At 41.0% G+C, this 14,826-nt stretch overlaps 1 protein-coding gene across 6 annotated transcripts in view; it reads right to left on the reverse strand.

Annotated features, from left to right (window-relative positions):
* The window catches only part of SAMD12 (sterile alpha motif domain containing 12), a 178,663-nt gene that overhangs the window by 131,272 nt on the left and 32,565 nt on the right, over positions 1-14,826 (reverse strand). For all 6 annotated transcript variants that reach the window (XM_064154194.1, XM_064154190.1, XM_064154195.1 and 3 more), the window contains exon 3: positions 3,825-3,954. In XM_064154194.1, the coding sequence (XP_064010264.1) occupies positions 3,825-3,954 (130 nt within the window). The remainder of the gene's footprint in view (positions 1-3,824; positions 3,955-14,826) is intronic.

Below are 14,826 nucleotides of genomic sequence, written 5' to 3' on the forward strand. Positions count from 1 at the left end.
AATAAGTCACCTCAGCCAAATGCTCCACTCCCTGACTCAAGGATTTTATTTATAAAAAGTTTCCCATATAAAAAAAAAGTTATCCAAACTTAGTCTCCCTAACTGGCTGAAAAAACGCATTTCATTGCTTTTAAGGTATCCAGTGAGTACTCAGCAAATTGCAGAACCACAGAAGAATTCAAGTTGGAACGGACTGCACTTCTGATTTCTAGCCCAACTTCCTGCTCAAAGCAGAATCAACTATGAGATCAGATCAGGTCTCTTAAGGTTTCATCTAGCTGGCACTTCAAACTTTCCCAGGACAGAGACTGCACAACCACTCTGAGGAACTTGTTTCAATGCCCAGTTGTTCTCATGGGGAAAAGGTTCCTCCTTATGTTCAGCCTCAGCTTCTTGTGCAGCTCAAGTCTACTCTCTCGTATATCACAAGAAAGGGTCTGGCTCCATCTTTTTGATAACCTACTTCTACGCACTGGAGGCTGCTGCTAGTCACCCTACTCTGGCAAGCTGCCTCTTATCCAGGATGAATAAGCCAAACTTCCACACTTTCTGGCTCACAGGGTAAGCCCTAAGCATCTTGGTGGCTCTCATCTGAGCTTGCACTGGAGTGCAAGTTCCAGCATTGATGATCCAAGACCTGGAGTGTAAAAAGTGCAGGACAAAGGAGAATAATAACTATTCTTGATCAGTTTGCTGTGCTCCTGTTAATATTGCCCACGATTCCATTAGCATTTTGCTAACAAGGCATAAAACCAGTTCACTTTGTCTTTCTGACTATCAGAACCATAGGTCCTCTGTACCAAAGTCACTTCCTGGCAAGCCAGACCCAAGCTGAATGGGGTGCAAGGGGCTTGGCCTTCCTATCTGCAAAAATTTGCATTTATCCTTGCTGAATTTCATAAGATTCATATTGATGCATTCCTCCAGTGTATGTTTGGTCCCTCCTATGCTTAGGTCCCTACTCTTGAGTATGTTGACTGTTACATCCTCAAGATCACTATCAAGATTTTTTTCCTTACTAGATAAATCACCAGATAAGAATATTTTTCTTATGCATCTGCAACTGCTCTTTGTCAGGAGTAGTAAAAAAGACACAAAATCTCCACAAATCAAAGGATGGTTTAGGGTGTTTTTTTGCCCCCAGCTCAGTAAACTGTAATTGGAAAGAAACAGTCCCAAGCAAAACACCAAACTTTTCAACACCTACGGTTCACAACTGCTAGATATGTTCGCCCAAGACTACTTTCCTGGCTTATGACCATGCCTTAGATTTTATCTTCAAATAAAGTTTAAATATCTTTTTCATGTCACTTTCTTCAAGTCTTTTTCCATCACATTTTTTTCCATATCAAAGCACTTCAATTCCTGAGAAATTTTCAACAATCACATCCCTTTTCCATAGTCATATTTGGAAACCTCTGCTTAATCTTTACATTAGTTTTCATTCGTCTTTCATGCTCTACTTCTTTAGAGGCACAAATCCACTGTTCTATCCCCTTATTGTATTTCAAAGAAATCTGACTCACAGAGCCCAACAGTCATGGAAATATCCTCCCCAGTTATTGATTTCATTCATAATATTATCACAATAGACTTTTATAAAATCCATACAAACGTTGATTGCTTTTCCTCTTTTCTTTGGTAATGAAGTTATTTTCTTTCCTGTAGGCTTACTTTATAACACTTGTATGAACATTTTCCTTATACCTCTTTTATGTAAAGTAGAGAAATATTAATCTTTATTATGCTTTGTCACAGAGGTCTATAAAGCTTGAAGTTCTGCACGTCTGCAATCAAACTGTAAGGTTTCCATTTGTATTTACATTGAAAGGAAACCATCTTTTTCTTCCTTTTGACTTCATCTCGAAGTCGAGAGAAGCAATGTGACAGTAAAACAGCACTAGAAAAAGTTTCAAAGTAGCTTCATATTTTTGTGGCAGCACTCTGGATTCAGTCAGCTCTGTACACATAGGTGGAGACAGACCACATTCTTATAGACTGCATTCAACAGATGATAACTTAGAGGAAATGGGCACAATGGTTATGTACTAAAACTCAACATTTACCAAATCAACATTTCTCATGTGTGAGTGTGTATGCATATTCATGGCTACATAGTAAACAAATATTGGGAGTTTGCCATGTTTGCAATCATTCATGCACTATCAGAAAAAAAGAACAAAACAGAAGAGAACTGAAATCAATGGAAAATTTGAAACACCACAAGTACACAAGAAAGTGACTGAAACATGCATTCCTTAACAATACATAACTAAGATTTGTATATGGAAATGTTGTTTGATATTAAATGGCTGAATGCCAATTTCCAGTTTTCTATACCACCATTTCAGAGAAGAAATTAGTGTTCCACATTAAACTTTTTACAGATTAATTACTGCCTAAGACATGAGTAAAAATGTTATTTAACTCCCATGTTACATCTGTATTTTATAGTAATCCAATTACTCTGCTAAACTGATGTCAAATCAAAGTGGTCAACAGAAAATACCACTACAGCAAACTGAGTAGGAGTTAACGAGTCATGTAGGTCAACAAAATCAACTACTAACTTCTGAATTAAATAGATGCTTTTTAATGTGTTCTTCTAAGACAAGACTCCAAATGTCATAGGTTTGGAGGTCCTGCATGTATTTGTGGGACAAATCATGACAGGACAAGTGAAAATGTTTTAGGCTAGATGAGAAAGTAGCTGCACATGTGAGGCGCCCCATCCACGAAAGGTAAGATTGCAAGAAAGAACAATTGTTTGCACTCCAGCTGTGAAATCAATTTCATTGGCTGGAAAATTAGCTTGATAGCAGGAAAACACCAACTTTAAGCACCATGAAATGTTAAGAATAAAGAGATGTTAAAATCTCCTCTATTGCAAAACATAATGGAGACAGACTGAGAGATTTGGGGTTGTTCAGTCTGGAGAGGAGAAAGCTCCAAGGAGACCTTATTGTGACCTTCTAATATCTTAAGGGAGGCTACAAGAAAGCTGATGAAGGACTTTATAGTATGTGAGGTAATGATAGGACTAGGGGGAATGGAGCTAAACTACAAGTAGGTAGATTCAGATTGGATGTTAGGAAGAAATTCTTCACAGTGAGGGTGGTGAGACACTGGAACAGGTTCCCCAGGGAGGTGGTGGAAACCTCATCCCTGGAGGTTTTTAAGGCCAGGCTGGATGGGGCTCTGAGCAATCTGATCTAGTGTAAGGTGTCCCTGCCCATGGCAGGGAAGTTGGAGCTGGATGATCCTTGAGGTCTCTTCCAGCCCTGACAATTCTGTGATTCTATGAAATTTTCCAGAACTAAGTTAGACAAATATCTGTTAGAAATGAACTTGCTGTATTGATCCTGCTTCAGCCCTAGAGAGGAGGTCAGCTGGGTTTGCTTTCCATCCTGTAGGTTAAGGACTCCAAGATTAATTAAAAACAAAAAAAAGGCAAAAAAAAAAAAAGAATTGAAGGTGAACCCCCTGCCCCCTGAACATTTCTATTTTCCTTAGTGGATGTTTCTTAATGTTTGGATTATTTATTTGTTTGTTTAAAATGAGCAGTGCATGGCCCTTACAGGCTGATTTCTTTCCTCACTATATTAACCCTGAATAATCTGAACTTTATATTTTAGAGAGATGGGGAAATCACTTACCATATCCTATGAAAGCTGCCATTCTCCCCCTGCTCTGAACACTACAACTCTCTCATCATAGAAATCAACCAAAAGCCCTCAATGCACAGTCACAACCCATTAACAGCAAAGTAAAACAATCTGTTATATTGTAAGCAAGTAAAATATTTCTGATAGTGCATACTTTACCAGTTATGTCATGCTGTTTGAATGACTCACTGTAGATTTGATACTGATTAGGACAATGTTTCTTCAGCCATTTGCAGACATCCTGCTGGGTCCATAACGCCACAGGCTTGGTCAGCTTTACAGTCCCAGCCTAGAATAAAGAACAAAAATTATGTTTAGTTTGCACAGGAGTTTCTGAAATATTTATCTGTGATGTCCATATGAGATATTGAAATAATAAATGCAAGATAGGAGCTGTTTTGACCAGCAGATACCAAATAATCTCTAGCACATTACACAAGAACCAGGAATCCCACACAGGGGCAAGTTTTTAACATTATGTTACATTGCATACACATTCCTTGCAATACAGAAACATACTGCACCATGTCTCTCTTGAAGAACAGTTTAAAGAGTGACCAACACTGACTGCACTTGAAGGGAAACAATTGCACCCTCTGAAGCCTTCCAGATGATGGCTGGACTTGATCTCAAAGGTCTTTTCCAACATAAACACTTCTACAGTTCTATGATTCTAGTAAGAATCTTGGATAGGTACTTTTATCAACAAGAAATAGTTAACACTGGACACTGCTGAGGTAAGTGGGTGTGAACACCAATACAGCCAATTACTTCATGATTCTATCAAAGAACTGAGTCTATGGAATAAAATCAAAGTATTTTTATTCCTGCACTGTGCACACTGAGCATCTGTCCTCCAGCTCCTTAGTGGTGTGGAAGGTTTTATACACAGATGTGGGGTGAAGGTGAATGTCATCTCAACCGCTCTCTCCATTAGGACCTATGTGTGCTGGTTTGAGTCTAATTGGAATATTCTAATGAGAGAAGTTAGATCACTGGTTGCAAAAGAATAATAAAGTCTATGTCATTCATTGGTTTGTTGAAAGAGATAAAAAGCCAAAGGATAAACTATTTACTCTCTTTTGCCTTCTTCACTCCTGAGCATTGGATCTATTCACTGCTAATTTCTTCCACTAACCACAACTAACATTTCCAGATAACACATGACCTTTGCTGGTTGTTCTTGGTTGTTTTCTATCTGGGAGAGATAGGGAGTGGCTTTGAGCCCCTTCTAGACAGTTTCATTGTCCAAGAGGGAAGTTTGGATTTCTGTTATTATTTCTAATTTGTATAGAATTGCAAATACTTGTAAGTATATAGTGGGTGTATATATATAGCTGTAAATTTAGCTTTGCCATCTGAGCTGGTCTGGTAAATTTCAATACTGGGGAGAAAGTTCCTTAACCCAGTACACCATGGCAGATTCCTTTGGTATTGCCAGGCAGGGTTTATTCCAGCATTCACACAGATGTACTTTGTCAGACCAAACTTCTCAAAGTTGCTTTGATATTTTTCATTACTAGCAGCCCAAAGGACCAAAGCAGTTTTGAGCTAGTGCTTCACTTGTCCTATGAAGTCCACAAAGTTCATTGTGCAAACATATTAAGTTAGGTCCAAGGAAAATGGTAGAGCTAAAGTTTCAATGGACAAACCTATCTTTACTTTCTTGTGCCACATTTGCTTTATTTCTTTTTCATTGCCTGGGCAGAATTGAAACACAGCAGGAAAATCACAACTGAACACATAATGCACATCCCTCAGCTCAGCTTGCTTAAAAACACACCCACCAGAAACACTAATTCTATTTCAAGCACATGAAGAGGCACCATCCACATTTAGAGGTACCACCATAATGCATAAAACCACTCCAAATGATTCTCATGATCAGGCCAGAAGCCTGGCTGATAGACTTGGCATCCACAGAAAAAGAAACTTTCAGAGGTGTTGACAGTGTACAATAACCAGGACAGCACTTCCTCTACCAGTGGTCCTTTCTGAGAAGCATGTCAGTCTTCTGCACATACAGAAACCTGCTCTGGACTCTGCAGAGGTAGAGCAAGTGCCCTGAAACTGTTACTCATGCAACTAGGAAGATCCAAGTTTCTTCTTTGAATTTTTAGGCTACTTGTTACTGCTATTTGAGTCAAAGGAGAAACTGAATTACAATAAAGACCCCAATATCAAGGGCATGGAGTCAGTCATCAGCAAGTTTGCAGATGACACTAAGCTGGGGGCAGATGTGACTGGGTTGGAGGGCAGAAGGGCTCTGCAGCGGGACCTTGACCGCCTGGACAGATGGGCAGAGTCCAATGGGATGAGGTTCAATAGCTCCAAGTGCAGGGTGCTGCACTTTGGCCACAACAACCCCATGCAGAGATACAGGCTGGGGTCGGAGTGGCTGGAGAGCAGCCAGACAGAGAGGGATCTGGGGGTGCTGATTGATACCCGCCTGAACATGAGCCAGCAGTGTGCCCAGGTGGCCAAGAGAGCCAGTGGCATCCTGGCCTGCATTAGGAATGGTGTGGTCAGCAGGAGCAGGGAGGTCATTCTGCCCCTGTACTCTGCACTGGTTAGACCACACCTTGAGTACTGTGTTCAGTTCTGGGCCCCCCAGTTTAGGAGGGACATGGAGATGCTTGAGCGTGTCCAGAGAAGGGCAACGAGGCTGGTGAGAGGCCTTGAGCACAGCCCTACGAGGAGAGGCTGAGGGAGCTGGGATTGTTTAGCCTGGAGAAGAGGAGGCTCAGGGGTGACCTTATTGCTGTCTACAACTACCTGAAGGGTGGTTGTGGCCAGGAGGAGGTTGCTCTCTTCTCTCAGGTGGCCAGCACCAGAACAAGAGGACACAGCCTCAGGCTGCGCCAGGGGAGATTTAGGCTCGAGGTGAGGAGAAAGTTCTTCACTGAGAGAGTCATTGGACACTGGAATGGGCTGCCCGGGGAGGTGGTGGAGTCACCGTCCCTGGGGCTGTTCAAGGCAGGATTGGACGTGGCACTTGGTGCCATGGTCTAGCCTTGAGCTCTGTGGTAAAGAGTTGGACTTGATGATCTGTGAGGTCTCTTCCAATCCTAATAATACTGTGATACTGTATCAGTTATCTCATCTTTATTACATGCATATCTAAATGTGTGTCCTTCACAAAAAAAGTAAAAATAGCCATATAATACAAGAATTCTCTTTGATTCCATAGAAATCCCTAAACAACAGGATCAAGACCTCTGTGTTTATCTTTACATGAGCTACTACCTAAATTTAAAGATATTTCTTGAGCATTGGAAAGTTTGAATCATAGAATCAAACAGGTTGGAAGAGACCTTCAAGACTAGAAAGGTCTGTAAGCCCTTGAAAAACAACTTGTTAATGTTTTTTCTTATATATCATAAACCCACTTAAGTTACAAATGTTTTTATACAAGCATGTACAGCTATCTATAGATTTACAAGCCATTTATTCCTAGCTGATAGTACATGAGTAGTGCTAACGTTTAACTTAGAGCTTGCTCTTTTAAGTTCAACAACTATTCTCTTAAAAGGTTTTAAGCACCATCATGTTAAGTATCTGAAGAACAAGTTTATCAGCAATTATAGTACAAATTTAACACTTCATTCTGTAGCTGTTCTGCTAGGCAATACACAGAAAACTGCACAGCAAACACCTATGCTGACCTTTTACTGTCCAATATTCAGAAACATGACGGAAATGTTTGATTTCAAATTTACAGCTGCAGCCCAAAGAGAACATTTTTACACTGACACCATCAAGCATTATGTTTAACTTTCTAATTCATAAAGACTTGATGCTTAGAGTAATTAATACGGGGGGTTAAAAGTTGCAGTTATAAAAAGTATATTGTTGTCACTTCCATTTTTAGAACACAATATCCAAAATAAGTCTCCAACCAGATGCTTGAAATGAAAGGCTGATAAAAAAATATGGTTCCCTCCTACAAACGTTGTTAATTTCATCTCTGCTTTAATGCTGGATCTTATACTGAAAAAAAATTCCATTTAGCCAAGAAAAATTACCCTTACCATAACCATGCTGACCAAATGAATCCCTTGCTACTATTGACATAGAATCATAGAATCAACCAGGCTGGAAGAGACTTCCAAGATCAGCCAGTCCAACCTAGCACCCAGCCCTAGCCAGTCCACTATACCATGGCACTAAGTGCCTCTTCCAGTCTTTTCTTGAACACTTCCACTGATGGTGACTCCACCACCTCCCTGGGCAGCCCATTCCAATGCCAATCACTCTCTCTGTGAAGAACTTCCTCCTAACATCCAGCCTATACTTCCCCCAGCACACCTTGAGACTGTGTCCCCTTGTTCTGTTGCTGCTTGCCTGGCAGAAGAGACCAACCCCCACCTGGCTACAGCCTCCCTTCAGGTAGTTGTAGACAGCAATGAGGTCATCCCTGAGCTTCCTCTTCTCCAGGCTAAACAACCCCAGCTCCCTCAAATTACATTCTATATAGAATATAGGAAACATATCATGTTTTACCTTATTTCTATTTACCAGCTCAGACTAAACTGATTAAAATATTTTATTTTTAAAAATTTTGGTCCAGTTCTTCAACTCATTTTCCTGACAAACTCATTCTAAAAATCACTCTTTGCTGGCAATGCTTTAATAGTTTTAATGCTGCCAAAGACTAAGCCAACTCACATGCCAGATATGGATCTAACAGGAATAAAAGTCTTCAGTATTCTGATCTTTTCTTGTATATTTGAAGGAAAACCTGTTTCTTCAGGATTTGATGTCAAACTCTCTTTTCTGAATTACCTAATTGCAGTTTTTGTCTCTCTCAAACTACAAAAATTACTCCCAAGGAAAAAAAAAACTAGCATGTTTAATATATGATACAATTTCATGCTCTCTTTGTTCCATGGTGTGGAGAAAACAGTCTTTAAAACCACCACCTCAAGAAGAAATAAAGCTTGCATCCTGCACACTACTACAGAGTGTGTATCAGTGTTCAGAAGAGCATTAGCAACCAAGCCCTGCTCCTCTGAAGCAATGACATACAAGTTATCTCTTCAGCCTTCCAGGTGCAGTTTACCAAGCCTGCCAATTTTGAAGGTCAATTTATTCACCAGCACTGCTTTTTCTTCATTTGTTGCATTTTAGTTCAGAAAAGAAAGAAAAGCTTCTGTATTCTTGAGCCACAGAGGATTCAATCTCATTAAAACTACTTTATATACTATGAGCCAAGTTATTGAAAGAGCTTCTCCAGACCAAATATTTTGTGCATTTACAAATGTGTTCAGCTTACAAAATTCAGGGATTGTGGAGATCAGGATCCTTAATCAAACAGGGTTGCAGGTCTGCTGGAAAAAGGCTGCCTGATACCGTTTGTAACATCCAATTTGCCAGCATACTGATCCTGACATATAAGCAGTCAATGCATATTTGCATTCAAACATATCCACAAAGTCAGATCCTACAGTTTCTGCCAAAAAAAAAAGGCCTGTATGGAACAGAAATGGATAAAGAGGGGTGCTCAAAATATTAAGGCATATTCTGCTCCAACACACATTAGGAGAGACTCTGTTCTGGGCTTTATAAGTTAACCAGAAAAAGACAAAGCAAGACCATTTTTGTTATAGCTCTGTTGGTGAAGGTAGGGCTGTAAGCAGAAGGAGCATCATTTTTTAGACCAGCGGTGTATAGCTCTGCCAGCTCTGTCTGAGACATGAAGAAATCTTCATAGAGAGCAGGGATGGCATACAACTGCTCAGTGCTGAACTATTATGTTAACCCTCCTCGGCAGAAAAGTGGCTGATAGTTGAGGAGAGGTACCAGAAAACCAAAGCAAAGAAATCATAAAGGTCACTGACACCTAGAAGAGACAGAAAGAGTGAGATGGATGTCTGTCACTCCTACAATAATGCATTCAGGTAAGATAGGAAACATTAAAAGGTGTCAAAAAACAACTGATGAGTCTGTGATCAGGGAGAGAGATTGGGAGGAAAGAAATGGGATCATTTCATGTTTGAAGTTTAGAGGGAAGCATTTCTTAAATCAAAACATGTCTCCTCCAAGCAAACTACAAAGGGCCAGTGAGAGATTTTAACATTAGAAAAATAAAATTTTACATGTATCTGATATAGATACATATGGCAGAGAAACTGAACTACACAGCTTCAAAAACTTAACTTATTGTCGAATCTTTCAGACTGCTCTGAACATCTTCGTTGTTTGTAACAAGAAGCAGCAGGATCAGCAATGGCCAGTAAGAACTTCAAAAGCAAGGTGGGGGTTGGTCTCTTCTCCCAGGCAACCAGCAACAGAACAAGGGGACACAGTCTCAAGTTGTGCCAGGGGAGGTATAGGCTGGGTGTTAGAGGAAGCTGTCCAGAGAGAGAGTGGTTGGCATTGGAATGGGCTGCCCAGGGAGGTGGTGGAGTCACCGTGCCTGAAGGTGTTCAAGCAAAGCCATGGTCTAATTGATTGGCTAGGGCAGGATGCTAGGTTGGACTGGATGATCTTGGAGGTCTCTTCCAACCTGGCTGATTCTATGATTCTGTGATTATTTTTTAAACATGCTTGGGCTCTATTTCTAAAATGGAGACAGTGAGAATCTTTTTCATAGACCTTAAATTACTTCTCCGGCATTAAACTGACTATACAGAACTCAGAATCTATAACTAACATAAAAGTCAGTTTCAGTTCTGTAAAGAACAGAAGAAATGAGCCAGGCTTGTGAATGTGTTTTCATATGATGTCTTAAAATATTGAAGACTCTGAAGAGGACATATTTTGGTTTAGAAATAGAATTTCTCAGACAGATAGTTATACTTAAAGATTTTTGCAGTCAAGACTGTAGAAAATTACAGTAATAAGAAGACACTCCATAAAGACACCCAAAAAAAATCCATTGTGTTGGGTTCTCATCTGTGATACAATTTTAATATTAAGAAGAGGTGAAAACAACAAGCCAGAGGAAATGTGCTTGTTAAACACAAGCAAACAAAAAAGCAAACTAGAACAACAAAAAAACCCCACACCACCAAAACAACCCAAAAACTCCACCAAAAAAGAACTCAAGAAAAATACTGTCAAATACTTTCTCTGAGAACTGAGTATTTAAAACTTTAATTGGATTAGAAATCCCAGTAATATTCTAATTTACTAATAAGGAACTGTGGGGAAAAAAAATCAGTATGGCAAATAACTAGAAAAAATCACTGTATTTTTTTAAAAGCAACTTTTAAAGGGCAGCTTTGCACCAACTTTGGTTTAGCCAGGACATAAATCTTAATGTCACCCAGGAAGAATTAAAACAGAGACACTGCAGCCACTATTGGGCAAGTCATACAGATATGCCACACCATGGCCACTTTGAATGAAAAACATAGAGATGTGGGAGACCTACAAAGACTCTCAAACTGTGCTGCCAGCATGGTCAGCTAGTGACTTGCATTCCTGAGTTGCAAACTTGTCTCACATTTGCAGCCTCTAACTTATATGGCAAGATGGAAAATGCAACTGGTAGGCTCAGCTGGTGGCAGAGAGTCACAGAACAATCCCACATGCAAGACTTGGAGGATGTGCAACTTCTAGGGTGCTCACATCTATTAACACAGCCTGATGCTCAAACCTTGCTGCTGGAAGTGACAGACAGCCAACATTTCAGCCCTTCTCTTATTAGTCTCCACATGCTGTACTGCACATAGTGCCTCCTTCCTTGGTCCAGGCCACTGGACATCCAGGTCCACACACAAGGACATGGACCTGATGGAGAGGGTCCAGAGAAGGATCACGAAAATGATCAGAGCGCTGGAGCACCTCTCCTATGAAAACAGCCTGAGAGAGTTGGGGTTGTTCAGCCTAGAGAAGGCTCCAGGGAGATGTTATAGCAGCCTTCCAGTTCCCAAAAAGGCCTACAAGAAAGCTGGGAAGGGACTATTTACAAAGGCATGCAGCACTAGGGCAAGGGGCAATGGTTTTAAACTAGAGAAGAGTAGATTTAGGCTGGACACTAGAAGATGTTCTTTACTCTGAGGGTAGTGGAACACTGGAACAGGTTTCCCAGGGAGGTGCTGGAGATATTTAAGGTCAGGCTTGATGGGGTTTTGAGCAACCTGATTAGTTTGGGATGTCCCTGCTTAGTGCAGGGTGGTTGGACTAGATGGCCTCTAGAGGTCCCTTCCAGTCCAGTGCATTCTGTGATTCTGTATAGGATCGAGCACACACAAGAGGGAGGTATTTTCTACCACCGGTCAGCAGAAGGATCAAAGCAGAACTATAATAGCTACCTTCTGGTTCACCAAAGTCCACATTCTCAGAATACACTGGGATTTTCAAGAGAAGCAACTCAGTGCTGCCAGGTCAGCATGTCTCACAGGAGTGCAAATGAAGTCTAGACAAGGTATCTGAGGCCCCAGGAGAACCTGGAGTCCAATGAGACACACAAACTGAAAGATCACTGCCTCTCAATCCAGCCACTGCATATGGGGACAGTGCTCTGACACCACAGGGGAGAGAGAACAGAGCTGCAGAAGGAGATAAGGAGACTTTCAGATTGGAGACTGCCAGGGAAGCTATGGAAGATGCAAGAGAAGTGGAAAAGGTCCTGTGAAGCAGATTTACTGTTCCCAACCTCCTACATTCTGGAGGAATAGGAGAGGAAAAAATGCTACTTCTATAAAGGCCTCCTTCCTATATTATCAGCAGGAGTCCAAAGCCTCCTGTCTCTCTCACGCTGTTTTCACCTTTTCACAACCCCCAGGGACCAAGTCAGGCACTGGGTTCTTTCACTTGCCTCCAGTGGAGTGCTGTAAATTGCTCTCCTTACCGAGAGACTGCTCTGGCTGTCCTAAAGTCATCTCTGCAAAAGAAACTTCTACCCCAGGGTCCCAAATCAGTACAGCACTATCACTTCTTCAAAGACCAATGAAGAAATAGGGACGTTTTACCTGGCGTCCCAGGAGCACTGGGACTGACCCCATCATGTACCTTCTGTATTGCTGCAACAAGCTTAGGTGCCGTACAGACAGACTTCAAAAGTGAGGGAAAGGAAACAAAATGAGACTGATCTAGAAAACAAAAAGTTCTTAGAAGGAGTTAACTCTCTCTTAAGACTGTCCTAAGTAGAACCATCAACACGAAAGGATAACGTTATCAAAAAAAATCACAGAGGATTATTGAAGACAGTATGGAAACAACAAGCAAAGCTGAACAAGGTGACACATTTCCCACGAGGGTGCTCTCAATGAGATACAACACTCTGAAAGCAAGAATCATGACTGGCAGATGCCAGTATTGACATAAATGGCAGTGGCACTATCAACAAACTGTGAAGAAGCGATGTGTCAGGATGAGAAAGGAGAAGACAGAGCACTCCTCAGCATTGTCAAGAAGCTTGTCTGACATCATTTTAATTGCTTTCAAAAATTCTGAAAGCCACAGCTGGGACAGACAGGCCAACAACGTCTGAAATGAAAGCACGAGTAGGAGCAGGAGCACAATCAATTTTAGGCTTTGACAGCCAAATCCAAATCAGAGTGTAATGTTTTAAAATTCACTTCATCTAAAACACTTGCATTTTTAATCCTGTCAAACTAAAGATCCATTTCAGTCAGTGCAGAAGATTCCTTCCAGTCTAGAAATTGAATATTTACTTTTGGATATTTGCAGAGAAAACACAGAGGGAGAGTTGCTCTGTCAGGGTGAGAGTTCCTACTCCACAAGCTATGTCCACTGTTTGGTAATTTGTCATTGATGTGGCTTCTCTAACTGAGACAATTCAAATCTGTCCAGGTCTGGGCTCCAACCATCTATAAGTCTCCACAAGTCAATACAAATCCTCCTGCTTTTACAAACAGAAATCTTTGAATCCTGCAGAGATCTGGAGAATGGACAGTTTCTGTTCAGAGAGCAAGTGCTCTAACAGCATGCCTTGTGCAGCTATGAAGGCAAAATGTTCTTCCTTGAACTTCTCGAGTCTGCTTGTTACCACTACTGAGTTGAAAAGAAAAGATAATTAATATCAATTAACACCTTTGTATGGACAGTGACTTGAAACAAGTAATTAAGGAAACTTGCACTTAATAATCCACTACAGCAAGAAAAAAAAATTGGGACATTCATCTTTGCCATGGTGCACATAAACTTGCAGATTAATTAACCCTTTATCCCTTTTTTTAAGGACTAAGAATCACACCCACTCTGAAGAGATTTATGTATGAATCTTCATCACAGAATACTCCATTCAGACTGACAGCAGGCACAAAGAGTGCTTCATCTTGGTGAAGGCTCTAAGTTCAGAAAAGCAAACAGGAACATTTAGTAAGACAGTGATGAAATGTAGCTCAAGTCCAAACTACTGCCCAACATTGCCATGATTTACTTGATTAATGTTGGGCAATAGGTTGGACTTGATGATCTTGATGGTCTTTTCCAACCTGATTGATCCTGTGATTCTGTTTCCAAGTTTGTCTTGAACTCAGAAATGCTGTCAGAGCAGCTGAACTTCCACTTTTGAGGCACTACAGATATTTGTTAAAAAATATTTTCTCCATGTCTAATTAAAATAAATATATAATAAAAAGCCCCAAAACCAAACAACTCCACAGAGCATCAAGGCTGGTGAAGGGCCTGGAACACAAACCCTATGAGGAGAGGTTGAGGGAGCTGGGGATGTTTAGCCTGGAGAAGAGGAGGCTCAGGGGTGACCTCATTGCTGTCTACAACTACCTGAAGGGAGGCTGTAGCCAGGTGGGAGTTGGTCTCTTCTGCCAGGCAAGCAGCAACAGAACAAGGGGACACAGTCTCAAGTTGTGCCAGGGTAGGTATAGGCTGGGTGTTAGGAGGAAGTTGTTGCCAGAGAGAGTGATTGACATTAGAATGGGCTGCCCAGGGAGGTGATGGAGTCACCATTCCTGGAGGTGTTCAAGAAAAGACTGGAAGAGGCACTTAGTGCCATGGTCTAGTGGACTGGCTAGGGCTGGGTGCTAGGTTGGACTGGATGATCATGGAGTTCTCTTCCAACCTGGTTGATTCTATGATTCTATGGTTACTACCCAGTATTATATACTCAGCAATTACAAAGGAGTCTCCATTCCCACTTTTCCTGTTTGTTTGGTTGGTGGTTTTTGTTTTTCAAACCAATCACAGCACGTCTGCAAGTTGCATCTTTGGCAGTTATATCTAAATG

Source organism: Pogoniulus pusillus, chromosome 14 (assembly GCF_015220805.1).
Source record: "Pogoniulus pusillus isolate bPogPus1 chromosome 14, bPogPus1.pri, whole genome shotgun sequence".
Classification (NCBI taxonomy): Eukaryota; Metazoa; Chordata; class Aves; order Piciformes; family Lybiidae; genus Pogoniulus; species Pogoniulus pusillus.